The sequence below is a fragment of the Seriola dumerili genome, unplaced genomic scaffold (assembly GCF_002260705.1).
Source record: "Seriola dumerili isolate Sdu_G_001 unplaced genomic scaffold, Sdu_1.0 BDQW01000127.1, whole genome shotgun sequence".
Lineage (NCBI taxonomy): Eukaryota > Metazoa > Chordata > Actinopteri > Carangiformes > Carangidae > Seriola > Seriola dumerili.
The window spans coordinates 738,388-753,210 of NW_019174382.1; the positions used below are offsets into that span (position 1 = coordinate 738,388).

At 46.5% G+C, this 14,823-nt stretch overlaps 1 protein-coding gene across 1 annotated transcript; it reads right to left on the minus strand.

Moving 5' to 3' along the window:
• Window positions 1-3,208: 3,208 nt before the first annotated feature.
• Window positions 3,209-13,824, minus strand: dlk2 (delta like non-canonical Notch ligand 2). Its single transcript, XM_022748665.1, has 7 exons — window positions 13,790-13,824; window positions 10,474-10,582; window positions 4,997-5,054; window positions 4,545-4,675; window positions 4,294-4,438; window positions 3,615-3,992; window positions 3,209-3,533 (listed from the first exon to the last, which is right to left on the minus strand). Exons 2-7 carry the CDS (start codon window positions 10,559-10,561, stop codon window positions 3,209-3,211), a joined length of 1,125 nt encoding a protein of 374 aa, XP_022604386.1. The 5' UTR covers window positions 10,562-10,582; window positions 13,790-13,824.
• Between the last annotated feature and the right edge of the window lie 999 nt (window positions 13,825-14,823).

Consider the following 14,823-nt stretch of genomic DNA (forward strand, 5'->3'; position numbering starts at 1 on the left):
ACTTATAGACAGGAATAAATATATAAACAAGATAAATAAATAAACTTTAAGAATGTTTTTAAAAGTATTACACTAAAACCAGCTCATTTGAGATGTTTAATACAGTTCAAAGTGAATTTAAGAGAATAAAAACAGAGCCGATAAAGTAATCCTTGTTATTTTGTTAATAAAGTTAGTTGAATTACAAATGTTTGTTTCCATTGGTTGTTATCGATCAGTTGGTCCAATGACAGAGGCGAGGGGTTGGGACTTAAACCCTTAAAACCTCAAGTTTTTGTGAAAAAAAGAGTTACATGTTATCACGGTTGCTAGGCGACAGGAGTCGCGCCTAGCGACGCAACGGTAAGGGCGGGAACAACTGGTGACGCACAGCGAAAATCCCCCGTAGACTACACGACTCATTTCAGTTCAGCTTTCGCGGTCTATGACGGCTAGCTACGCAGTAGGCGCCAGGTGTAAAAGACCATTTCCGGGTCACGCTAAAGATAAAGATTTCAGACAGTTTAATAAAATTACCCTGACAAAACTTCATCTAATATCAGTGTGTGTTTTAGTACATGACGGAAAGCAGGGTTGCTAACGCGACGTTAGCCAACGTTAGCTCCACGAGCCACCAGGTGAAGGAGGAGGATGGAGCAGGTGATGCGAGTCAGAATGAACTGTGTGACTTCAGGTGATACAATAACCAACAGCTCCAAAGATTAAACAGAGAGAACTGTCCACAACAAACAGACTGGAAGAAGCAGAAGCTGCTACTGAAACTCACAGCAGCAGAGTAACATGGAGGCTAAACTCTTCATCTTCCACATGTGGAGCTCAACATCAGGACAGCACGACCCACAGGTAAAACCACAGGTATTTATAGCTCTGGTTGTGCTTTAGAATATTTTTCTGAATGTTTGTTTCTATTCTTTTTCAGTCTTTTGACTTTATTTGACAGTAGAGACAGGAAACGTGATGACTCCTATGTTGTTACCATGGTAACATTGTTCTTAGACCTGAGTTAGTCTGGCGATAAGGCGTCTTATGTTTTCATCTTAAAATGAGTTGGTCTTTGTTTTTGTGAAATAATCTGACTAACATTAGACTGGACCCACACTACAGACTAACTCAGGCCTAAAACCAATGTTACCACGGCAACAACAAATGACACCTGTGCTGACCAGTCGCACCCAACGAAAAAAAACTGGCTCATAATTTGTGGTTTGCTGACATTGTTATGGAGAGAGCAGCAATTTTATTTATTTTCCAAATCACACTTTTCTTTTCACTCTTTACCTGTCGAATTCTTCCCAGAAACAAAGTGCGTTCTGCTGAGAGTAAATTAAGTTCCTCGCTCAGCCATTTTTTTTATATTGAAAAAAGTCTTAATTTACCCAGAATTCATTGTGCCACAGTGCGGTTTAAGATAGTCAAGAACCAAACAGTTTGGTGCAACAGATTAATTTAGACTCAGTCTATCTGAAGTCTGATTATTTGTTATATCTAATATATTATATGTATGTCTTTATGAAAGCAGACCCAGGTTCTCAGGACGTTGTGATTACATGTTATGAATCATAGACCACGAGGCCGCGGGGACGCAGCCCCGTGGTGTTTCTGAACATGAAAACTGAACATTTTCCATCGCTGATCTCAGACCTGCTCACTGTGTTACCTCTCAGTCCATCCTGTCTGCTGTGGGGACGAGAAACACCAGCTGACAGGCTTCAGAGCTCATCATTTACAACTTTATTGCACACACTTTGTTATAAAAACATCCGACTCTCACACACACCGCTGATAAATTACACCAATAAATTAGGTTTTTAAAGCTGCGGAGACGCAGCGCTTCCGTTTTATCACCACAGAACAAAACACTGACGCTCAAAGCGAAACACTGTATATTCACTTCCATATAAAACTCATTGTAAAATATACAAACACATGTTGGCTCAGAGCAGAGCTGTCAGACTGAAGTCAGCTGGGGTTTAAACGCTTGAACCTGTCGCTCTGCTCTGCACGTTCAGGAACGGCAAGATGTCCCTCATCTTTTTTAACCCTTTTTGTTCTGTCATCCCACAGACCTCACTGCTGTCTGTGTAAAATAATCCAACCGTGTTTTCCAAGCTGAGAAAGGCCATACTTATCCCATTAACTCAAGATATCCCTAGTTAACGATATCAGGTGAAAAAGATTTACGATGATATCTCATTAACTCGGAATAACAAAGTAATTTTCTCCTGTTATCTGAGGATAACGATAATGTGTAATGATATCTTGAGATAACGGGATAAAAAAAATATTTGCGAGTATGCCCTTCCTTACGTTATCGTTATCTTAAACCCACATGTGGAAAAGTATTAACGTGATGACAGTTGACTTTGACACAGACGAGTCCGATCACTGCAGTGAGTGTTAAACACTGATATTACACCAAACAAGGGAATATGTGATGTTTGATATGTGACACGGGTTATACATGACTGAATATATACTTGTTTATATTTACGTCGTTCACAGACAAAGAAATATACAGTATGTTACCTCACACAGTGATAACATTCATATCTTGGGTCAGTGGAGCTGTGAAGTGTGAGCATGTATTTCAGACTCTCCTGGTTCCTGCAGCCAAAAACTACGACTCCCAAGATGTATTTGGGCAAAAAACATCCAATCACAGAGCTGAAAGCTCTGTCAGGTGAGCAGGTGGAAGCTAAAGACGAACAACTGAATCTGCAGCTTAAACCAGTTTTAAATTTGCTCTGATTGACCTGTTCTCCATGGCAACAGCAGCTGAGGCTCATGGGTATTGTAGTTGAAAGTGGCAGTGGGAACATGAACGTACAGGTGGTCCAGGAGAGTCCTGAGTGACCCTCACACTCCTCAGTCCTGTTCGACCTCAGGACTGTTTGAGTATAAAGGTTATGATGTCGTGCTTCATTTGCATATTACCAGCAGGTGCATGCTAGGAGAATCAGACCAGCTCCTAGACCAGATCCCAGTTCAGACCTGAACCTGAGGCAGGTGAAGCTGTCAGGTCGACATCAGTTATAGTTTCAGTGTCATGACGGCAGCTCTGACCTCTGACCTCTGACCCTGTGCTCACACAGGGGGGGTCGAACCAGCTGGGCGAGAGAGCATGTCCCCCCCTCTCTCTCTCTCTCTCTCTCTCTCTCTCTCTCTCTCTCTCTCTCTGTTCATTCCTGTGCTCGTACGCCCACTCGCTCTATATGACCTCTGTGTTGAGTTTCTTCTTCTCTGGTTCTGCAGCGTTTAGGAAGCTGATCTGACAGTCCTGCTCGTCTGGCTGCGCTCGCTGCCTGCTCTTCTGTCCTCGCCGCGATGATGACGGCGATGATGATGATGTCAGTGGCCAGCAGGGGGCGTGGCCACACTTCCTGCAGTGACCCTGCAGGACGAAGGCTACGGTCAGCACCACCACGGTCAGCGTCAGTCCCGCCAGAACCAGCAGGACGATGAGCTGGATCTCCGTCAGGCCGGAGGCACCGCGCTCGCTCACTGTTACCTTAAACAGCAGGTTGTCATGACGACTACTGTTACTGCTAGTCCTCTGGTTCTTGCCCGCGGTGGTCATGTGGTGTCTGACCCTGCCTCCTCCTCCCCCCTCCCACCTATGCGTCGTCCAGCCGGGTTCGCGGACGTCTTGGTTCCTCAGCAATGTCTCGCAGGTGGCTCCGGTGTAGCCGGGCCGGCAGACGCAGTGGAAACCTCCGGCGCGGTCGAGGCAGCGGCCGGCATTTAGGCAGGGCCGGCTGGCGCAGTCGTCCAAATTAACGGTGCAGAAGCGTCCGGTGAAGCCGGCCGGGCAGAGGCACGAGAAGCGGTTGACGCCGTCCAGGCAGGTGGCACCGTTACCGCACGGCTTCATCAAACAGTCGTTGACATCGGTCTCACAGCGCGGCCCCGTGAAGCCCACCAGACAGCGACACGTCAGCTCCTCTGCAAAACCATCAGCATCTTCACACAGACCGCCATTTTTACACGGAGACCTGGAGACAACAGAGAAAACACATGAAGAAGAGGAGGAGGATCATGTGATGAGGGCTGATGGCAGCAGCTGACGATGATGGGAGTGTTTGTAGTTCTGGTCTAATGATAGCGAAGAGGAAACGGGTCAGCAGAGTTTCTACGGTTCATCCTCAGGGGAATATGAACGTCTGAACCACATGACATCACAATCCATCACGTGACGTCGAGCCACGCCCCCCAACATGGCTGAAATCAACGACTCAGTGTGATGTCAGCTGTTTTTACATGATGATGAGTAAATATGACATCATGAGCACTGACCTCCTCTGGTGACAGGGTCCGGTCTTCAGCTGACAGTCTCTGCCATGGAAACCCTCCGGACACAGACAGGTGTATTCACCGCTGTCCTCCATCACACAGGTCGCTCCGTTCTGACACGGCTGCTGCTCCGAGCAAACGAACAGGTCTGAAGCATCACGCACAGGAATCAATCAATCAATCAATCAATCAATCTATATATATATATAAAAAAGTAAAAACTTCGGAGGTGAGATTTAAAAACCGTCTCTGACCTTTGTCACAGAAGCGACCCCCCCAGCCCGGCTCGCAGCTGCACTGCCACGGCTGCTGACAGGAGCCGTGGACGCAGCCGGGCATCGGCACGCAGCGGTCGCAACGCTCTCCGTCCCAACCGGGGTCACACCTGGAACACAAAGAGTTCACCTGCTTTTACTGAGGTTACCTGCTGGCTCATTTACCCGTGATGACATCAGCTCACGGTCTAAATCATAGAGGTTTCTGGTCCAGTTCTCTATCTGCTGAGGAGAGGAGCTTCAGTGCTTCCTATCTTGTCTCCTTCAGCGTAGGAAACACTGGAGCTTCCTTTACAAAAGGAAAGGAGATGATGCCGTCCCACAATCCCTAGCGGCAGCAACATTTAAAGCGTAAGAGTAAATGAAATACAAATGGATGCCACCTGAAAGATGCTGTGTGCATCTGGGACGCTGATCAACAGGTGACTCACCTGCAGACTCCGGACTCGTCACAGTGGCTGTTGGTGACGTTGCAGCTGCAGTCGCTTCCTGCAGGGATCAGAACGGGACAGATCAGAGACAGGAAGTTGACAAAATAAGAGCGTGTGATGTGGAGACTGAGGGAGCGGTGCTGCCTGTGACCCCCCCCCACCCGCACCCAACCCCACCTCCCCCCACCCCACCCTCCCTGTGTGTCTTTAGTGTGTGTGTCTCAGCCGTCAGGACATATAAAGGTGTTTCAGGTCTCTGGTGGGACATTAGCAGCAGACGGTTTGACCTCTGACCTCTGGCAGTTGCCGAGCCACGTGGCGTTCAGTGTTTTAGCAGCCTGTCTGTTAGACAGAGAGACAGCTGCTGACGGCCTGCTGCTTCAAGTGAAACGACTAGAATCATCTCCCCTCTCTCTCCTTCCTCAGTTACAGGGTTGAATGACCAGAACATTATGATGTCACAGTGCAGTTGACCTTTGACCTTCTGAATATAGAGATTTGTGTTAAATTGTGTCATAAGTAGTGAATGAATTCTTGAGTTATGGCCAAAAACGTGTTTTGTGAGGTCACAGTGACCTTGACCTTTGACCTTTGATCACCAAATTCTAATCAGTTCATCGTCGAGTCCAAGTGAGTGTTTGTGCCAAATTTGAAAAAGTTTCATCAAGACGTTACTGAGATATCATGACGGACAGACGGACACCCTGACAACATAAAACCTCCATCTCAGCAGCGTCCATCTCTCGGTCCCTGAATGCTGAACTTTCCCAGCAGCACTTGAACGTCACAGCTGATTTAAATTCCTCAGTGATGTTTAGAGAAATGAACTCAGCAGTGAAAACACTCACTGACTTTATTTTCTCCAGAGGATCAAACTCGGAGCAGGTCATCGGCGGGAATACTTGCTCCATGTTTAGACCACAGACCGTGACCTTTGACCTCGGAGCTAACAGCGGCTCTGAACGCAGGTGAGGTGGAGCTGAAGTGGATCGAGTGTCGGCTGGAATGAGGGAGGATTGTTTTCAAAGGGAGTCCTGACAGAGGGACAACAGGCTTGTCCTCCGCCCCGGCAGCTCCAGGACCTGGTGTGGCGCTCGCGGCCCCGTGCTGGAGCTGCCGGGGCGGAGGACACCGGCCGAGTCTCGCATGACTCCAACAACAGCTGGGAGGTGCTAAGTGTTATTTGAGAGGAGGCAGACAACAGAGAGCGCAGGGTTAATCTGACAGCTGGGAGAGCCCGGATTAACGGAGAACAATAAGCCGCCGAGCTCCTCTGAGCGCACTCAGCAAGGATCCACGCCCATCCGTGCATGCAGCCATGACACAACCATGATTTACCGCCAAGTCACATCATCAGGACTGTTGATGCGTTCAGAGACACTTGAAGTGAACAAAAGAGTCGGTGTTATTTTTGTCCTGAAGGGCCCCGGGGCCCCGCCCCCTAAATAAGACTGTTAGACAGTCTCTGACGAGGAGGTGACGAAGATCAAACACTGTTAGTAATGAGGAGGGAGAGGAGGGTGAGGGAGGTGAGGAAGATGAGGGTGAGGAGGAAGAGGACTTCCCCTAATAGCTGTTCCACAGGTGACAGGTGCTGTGAACTGATTTAAACAGATTTTACTGTAGAAACAGTGAAGCTCTGTGATTGGATGTTTCTTGCTGAAAAGCACCATGGGAGTCGTAGTTGACTTCTCTCCTTTTGTTTCAGTTTGTTCTGGTTAAATTCAACCTGCGGGACGTTGGAGCGTCTGAAACGAGTGTGTGTGGAGCAGGTGTGTGTGTGACGCGATGAAGATGAGTGATGTGACAGCTCTTCATCCTCAGTCACGTTTCACTGCTGCAGCTTCACAGGGAGAAAAAAACGAGGAGAGAGGAGCTGCTGTCTGATGACAAACTTCCTCAGCTTCGTTTTATTAAAGAGTGACGACCTCAGAGACGACGGTGACTGACAGGAGGAGAAGATGGAGGAGGGAAAACTCCAGAGGGAGAAACTGAGCGTGGAGCGCTCAGAAAGATTCAGATCCATGGAGTTAGGTGATTTTATTAATGTATTTATTATATTTAATAAATGGCCATTTTAATGAACAGGATTGAATTTAGGAGGAAAAAGTAATGCTTTTAACACATAAATGTATAAATAAATATTTATATTTTCAACATAATTTCAATGAATTTAATTCACATTGACGACCTTGGACTTTAACACTGAAACAGCAGAAACATGTTCTCCAGATGTATACAGATGTTAATCTACTCTAGAGTGACCAGACGTCCCCGTTTTTAACTGAATTAAAAACACGTCTATTGCTGTTTTTAACCAACAGAGGGCTAGCTGCTCGCTATAGCAACTTCAGAAATTAAGCTAAAACCATCAAAACAGAGTTATCCAATCAGATTTTTCTTTTTTTGCTGTGTCTAGGCAGAGAAAAGGTTAGCTGGCTCACTCATTGGTAAAGAATTCTTAACCAGCTAAACTAACGAAAACAAACATACCCACAGCCTCCCAGCTGGGCCTCGAAAAAATAGTGTTTATGTTGAAAAAAGTGAAGAAGAAGAAGTTGTCTGACGTTGTGCAATGGTCTATAATAATGTAACCAAGGAATAGACAGACAATGAGACATCATGACTGCTTCAAAGGTAGGGCATCGTTGTTACCATAGTGGAAACACATGACACGGGGACTGTCCCTCTGTTTTATTTCATAAGTAAAAACATTGGATATTTTAATGTTATACTGACCATCAAACTGAAAATGTCTTCAGAAATCTGGTCACCTGAATCTCAAACATGGTTTAACATGGCTGTCCACAAACTTTTGGCCACGTAGAGCAGCATCTAGATGCATTTAGATCTCAAATTAAAATCAATTTTATACCGTTTAGTTTTTTTTTTATCACAACGTTGATTTCCAGGTTGTCCAGGACGTGTGGAACCTGTGCAGGTAATCAGTGACACTGAGACTGAGACTGAAGAAACTCAGAGGCAGCAGGTGTGTGTGTGTGTGTGTGTGTGTGTGTGTGTGTGTGTGTGTGTGTGTGTGTGTGTGTGTGTGTGTGTGGTTTAGTGTTTCTGAGGATAATTTTAGCTCTTCCTGCTGCTTTAAACATGATGAATGCTCCACTGATTGAAGTCACCTCCCTCGCTGCTCTGCTGCTCCCTGATTGGCTGGGTCAGCAACAGCACCTGTTCCCCCAATTAGCTGTCCAATCAGAGCCACTTATGAAGTCGAGTAGTTGTGACAAAGGTTATTGTTGAAGCAGTCGATCAGTGGATTTTTCCGTGATTACAGACAGACACTGGAGCTGGTGTGAAGACCGCTGCAGGAACTTGATCCTGCTGCACGTGTCGCAGTGTGACCTGCAGCACCGACACGTATGACCTCATATGACCTCATATGTGACCTCATGTATGACCTCAGACAGGTCTGGAGTTCACGCTGCCCTCCACAGCCGGAGGAGGAGTTTCTATAACGTTTCTATAATCCTTATAAAACCACATGAAGCTAAAAACAGCTGCTGAATCTGATGGAGGAAGTTCTGGTTCAGGATCTGATGGCGTGACTCCAGAGGGGTTCTGTTGGGTCAGTCTGAGTCAGAAGTCCCAGGTCCATGTTTATTCCCACTCAGTCCCTGGTGGTGGTGACTGCAGTGGTTCTGGTGAATAGTTCTCCGGTTGTTTTGCTAGTTTGAAGACAGAGTTACGTCCAACCCCGTCCACTCTGGTTAAATTCATTGACTGGAAATAAAGATGGACGCCGCCTCTGTGACGTCACCCACAGGTTACTGAAGCTCAGAATGAGCTGCTCCACCGTTTAACTCTGGCCTTAACTCCCAGCTAATCCAAAAATGGTCAAAGAGGAGGGGCTGAGACTTCAGTGCAGGATGCTGCTTTGATAACAAACACACGCTCCTGTTAGCATCGTTAGCATAGCTGGGTGTCCGGGGCAAAGGCTAGTCCAAGGCTGAACTGAAGTGAAATGTGACAGTCTAGTCACGCTGCTGTGACGCAATCGATCTTCAAATGCAGCATCTGAGGGTGGAGGCTGTGAATTAGGACACAGCTATGAATAATGCTAATTAGTGCTAACTTATAAATAAAATAATACTAGTTTCACGTCCTCATGTTCTGTGAGTCAGTTAACCAACAACAAGTCAGATTATCTGTCTGATGTTTACATGAAATATCCTCCAACACCACAAACAGAGAGGTGACAACATGAATAAAAAGATAAACGTTCCCATAAGTAAAAATAAGAGTGTGTACACGTCGAAGGGTTTTAGTGGTTGAAGCTGATTAGTTTAAAGCCTGGTCCGCTCTGCTTCTCTGGGGAGGGAGGGAGGGAGGGAGGGAGGGTGAGGAGGGGTGAGGTCACCTGAACTGGATGCCTCCTAAACTTTAACGATCAGAGAAGCTCTGAGCTCTGAGATCAGCAGCCTGCGGAGTAAGAAAAATATTTAGCTGCAATCACAGAGGCTCACCGAGTCCAACCTCCCACTCCTCACCCCCCCACCCCCACCCCAAGTCTCTCGGCGGTGGTCCCGCTGATCCTCGACCCTCGTCCTGACACCTGTCCGTCCTCGACACCCAGAGCTCCTCTCTGATTAATCACACTCTGCTGCCTGACAGGAAGCTCACAGCTGACTCACTGTGGGGGAGGGGGGGTATAATATGAGGAGGAGGTGGGGGGGGGGGGGGGGTAATGACTTAAACTGTGATGTGGGGGGGTGGGGGGGGTGGAGGAGGTGTCATATGAAGAGAAGCTGCTTAAAGTTTGTTGTGTGATTCTCTGGCTCTTCTCTCAGTCAAACACAGCGACAGAAAAAACAACGTTCACATCTTCATCTACAGTTACAACAAACACGATCACCACGTCACTGAACTAGTTACGACTCACTAACTAAGTCACAACTAACTAACTGAGTCTGATCTGACGAAACGTGACGTCACAGGAAGTGCAGTCGTTCAACTTCAGATAAACTAAAGTTTTCAGACGGAAAAGTCGCGTCACTTCAAACAGACGGAAACTTCTTCTTCTGTCTCTCCAGGTGTGTGAGCAGGATGGTTTTAACTACGGGGAGCCATCTTAAATCAGATCAATAATTCAAGTCAATAATTAAACTGCATGCAGCATGCATGATATGATAGAGGTATATTTGACTACACTTCAGTGTTTTCGCCCATGTTTGTGTGATTGTACTTGTTTATTTACTGATATATTCGAACTGTTTACATGTATTAATACATATGTGACCTGTAACGTTTGAATGGATCTTTGTATGAATGTTTATGATCATGTAGTTTTAATCATTTTTTATTAACTTAAATTATTAACATCCAGTTTTAGTTTTGATTCTGAAGCTGACTGTAAAATATTCTGATTTATTCTGAAAATCTAAATTTCATCATCATATAATCTGTTGTATTATCATGAGGTTTGTTTCCTGCAGAGAGAGTACCCACAAGATCATGTGACCTACCTTGACCTGTGCAGGGCGGGACGATGAGGGCGGCGAGGAAGCAGACGCTCAGCGGCAGCAGGACGGCTGCAGCTCTGACTGCAGACATGTCGGCTGCAGAGACCAGGACCTGAAACACAAGAGAGAGACGATGACTCTGACCTGGAGTCAGTTTCTCAGAGTTGGGTTTGGGGCCGGCTGAAAGGTGAGACGCAGACAGCGGCGTCTTCAGCCAAGCGTCTCGAGCTGTCATCGTCCGGATCAAAGGTCTGAACCAGGTGTGAGAGAGATAAATCAGAACTGCTGCTGCTGGTCCAGGATCAGAGCTGGACCTCAGATCAGCTGTTAACAGACAGAGGTCACTCACATCCTGTCACTGTGTTTACATCAGCTTCTTTTTAACTTCCTGTTTACAGCCATCACACTGATCCCTTCACAATAAAAGTGAACACTTGGTCTCAGTCCTGGAATGACGTCACAGATCTGCAGTTAACGTTCTCCTTTTTATTCACTGTATCCACGGAGACGACCTTTGACCTCAGTCTGTCTGCTGTACACAGTCTCTGCCTGAACTCACCCTAACTGTAGAGAGGGAAACCCGACTCAAGACCAGCACAGACTCAGAACCAGCACAGACACAGAACCAGCACAGACTCAGAACCAGCGCAGACACAAGACCAGCACAGATACAGAACCAGCACAGACTCAGAACCAGCACAGATTCAGAACCAGCACAGAGGTGTTAACAGGTTCTGATAATCTGAGTCCCTGGTATCAGTTGGCTTGATCGGATCAGATCTTTGTGGCTGTGTGAACTCTCAGCTGGACTCGGTCTGTTTGAACCTCCACAGATCAAACGAGTGTAACCTGATCAGCTGACAGACGCCGTGTCAATAACTCACTCAGACTCCGACCTGCGAGTCTTTGATGTTGGACATTTCTGACACGTCGGCGCCGCAGCATCATGACCTCATGATGTTGGAATCCTGCAGGAGCTGGAGACGGTTTCATAGTTTCATCATTTACTTCAGTGACATTTTTAAAGAGAAGAGACACAAATCTCTTGATTGTAAGATTTGATATTTAAACTGAAACAATTATTTGGTTTATAAATTCCAGAATAAAGTGATGAATGTGTTCTGTCAGATGTTCAGTTTATCATCATGAAAGACAAACTGAAGCTTCAGTTTGTTCATTTCAATTATTTCATCTTTTTTTTGTTGGTCATCAGATGAAACTGCAGAAGTTTTTGTTTGTTACATTTTTGACCTAAAACGCAAAGATGTGTCTCTGAGTTTCTGTAGTTTGTCTTTACGACAGATCATCTGAACAACTGCTGCTCAGTGTGTGTGTGTGTGTGTGTGTGTGTGTGAGTGTGTGTGTGTGTGTCCTCTGGTCTCTCAGGTGGACTGTGGTCTGGTTGGCCGTCGGCCCGCAGAGATCCATCCTCACGTTTCAATGAATCTGCAGGTTCATCTCTCTCACTCTCTTCCAGGAACTGAGGGAGGAGGAGGAGGAGGAGGAGGAGTGTCCTGAAGCACAGTCTACAGAGACTACATTTCCCAGCTTCCCCTCACTGATCTCCAGTTGTTGAGCTGTGAATCCTTAGAGGCTGATTAGATTCGGAGCCAAACAGCTGCTCCTCCTCTTCATCACTCACGTTTCAGCTGCAGGAAACAGACAAACATCGAACTGATGGTTTCACTTCATGTCACCTGTGTGTCACCTGTGTGTCACCTGTGTGTCACCTGTGTGTCACCTGTGTCACCTGTGTGTCACCTGTGTGTCACTGAGCTCTGAAGGTTTCACTCCTTAAACCAATGAAAACAATCTGTTTCCAAACTCCTGGTGACAGAGGAGAGAAGCGGCTGGAGGACAAAGATCAGACACCAGAGACCGGGTTCAGTCCAGAGTCCAGTCTGTGGTCCGGCTCTTTGGTTCAGGTCAGTAAAGATGGAGGTTCAGGTTCAATGTGAATAAACTTTTCATGCCTTCATGACAGTCAGAGCGGCAGCCATGTTGTTTTCCGGTTGTCTGTCCGTGCGTTTCATTCTCGTGGACACGATATCTCAGAAACACATTGAAGGAACTTCTTCACATTTAACAGAAACATTGACCTGGACTCAAGGATGAACTGATTAGATTTTGGTGGCTAAAGGTCAAAGTTCAAGGTCACTGTGACCTCACGAAACACTTTTTAGCCGTAACTCAAGACAAATGGTTCATGATTAATAAAATCTGGATAAACAGGAAGTGACCTGGAACTAGTCTGAGTGGAGAAGGAGGTGATTCTGATTCTGTATTAAACCAGACCAGGATCTTTAACCTGAACCCAGAGCTGAGAGTCTGAACAGAATCATACTGTGATCTGAGATGAACTATGTGAGTGTTTCCTCTCCTCCAGCTCTGGACCACCTGTGCTGAATACAGATTCACTCCTGGATCCTGGATCGTCTGACGTCTGAAGACTCGAACTGAAACGTCTGTAATGTGACGCCTGCACGGATAAAACTGCAGCTGGAGTTGAACCTGAGGACAGACCGAGTCTCCTCTGTCACATCAGAGAGACGGTGTTTCTGTCTCTGATTTTCAGATCAGTCACTCACTCACTCAGGTGTTTCCGCAGCTTCCTGTTTTCCTCTGAGAACACGTCGCCCGCAGCGCCGCTTTAACCCCTTCACACCCGGAGCTGAGTCGCAGCAGAAAGAAAACATCTGCAGAGACTCTGCTAATCTGTGTTAATTTAAAAAGAAGCAACTCAGCAGAGACTTTAATTCAGCATCACAGAAAACAGCTGGAGCTTCGGCAACGTCACTCTCACTTTTCAACAGCAAATATTTGACTTCCCCCAAAACAAACTCCTTCAGAGCAGATTTTATAAAGTGGGACCACGCTGAACATTACCTACCGTAATGTCCTGACTATATATCACTACCTCGCACAACGCCACGTCTAATAACCAGAACTGTCCCTTTCAATTGAAAACGTATTAGCATGAACGTAGCATGAACCTGGATTCTCCAATCGACTCAGCTGGTACCAGGAGACTCAGTGTTTTTTTAGCTTGTTAGCCTGTTAGCCAGTGGATAGCTGCTCAGACAGGTGGATGTTTTCTCCTTCGTTTGAGCTAAGCTAACAGTTTCCCCTTGCCTCCAGTCGTTGTGCTAAGCTACGCTAACATCCTGGACCTCTGTCTGAGCTGGATCACAGAACCGGAGGACTGACCAAATCCCAGCCTGTTCCTTTAAATGTAACCCACAACAGTCTCGGCACCTGGACCTGCAGCCAAGGACTTTAAATCATGTGATCTGTCACGTTTCCAGCTTCCTGTTCTTACCTGCTGCTTCCTGTCGGAGGTTTCGACTCCCTCGTTTTCCGTCTGCAGGTTTTCAGATCTCCTCCTGCTCTCTGCTGTCAGACCTCTTCATGTTGACTGTTTTCCTCCGTGTTTGTCTCTTCTTCCTGCTCCCAGCTTCAGTCTGTGCAGCCTGTTGCTGTAGCGACGGACCCTGAGGTCGCTCTGCCCACACACTCGACTGGCAGGCGGCGGCGGCGGGAAACAACGGGCAGGATCATTTTTCCAGAGATTACAGTGACGAACACAACCTCCGCAAAGACAGGAACTGACATGCCTGGATTACTGAGTGTGTGCGAGTGTGTGTAACTGAGTATCTTCCATACTCACATACCAGAGCGCACACACACACACACACACACACACACACACACACACACACACTGATCTTTTCTTTCAGAGTGTTTGGTTGAGAAAGTAAAGACTGAGGGGAGTGTGTGTCTGTGTGTGTTTGAGAAAGGATAGCAACAGGTGGTCAATTTAATGCTTCAACATGTACTCACACACACACACACACACACACACACACACACACACACACACACACACACACACACAGGGTTTTCTTTCTGTGCATTCTTCAGGCAGGAGAGCAGCAGAATGTGCAGATGGAAACGCTGCAATAATCTGAACATCCTGTTTTTATGCATGTTTTCAGAACAAACAAGGAAAGTTAAAATCCCCTCCCCCAGCAGAACAATCTCACGTTAGAAAATATGTTTCAAACAAGTATTCGGTTTCCTGAGGTAAAAGTACTCAAAGCAAAGTAAAAATACTGCATTTAAGTTAAAGTACAGACGTATTATCAACAAAATGTAAGGTATGAAAAGTAAAAGTGCTTCGTAGCTCCTCCAGGTGGAGCTGCTCTTAAGTACGTCATAAACACTAAGATAGTTCAGTCCAGTGGTTCCCAACCTAGGGGTCGGGCCCCTCCAAAGGGTCACCAGATGAACCTCAGGGGTCGTCAGATGATTCATAGGAGAGGAAAGAAGAAAAAACAAAGTTGTGATTCACTG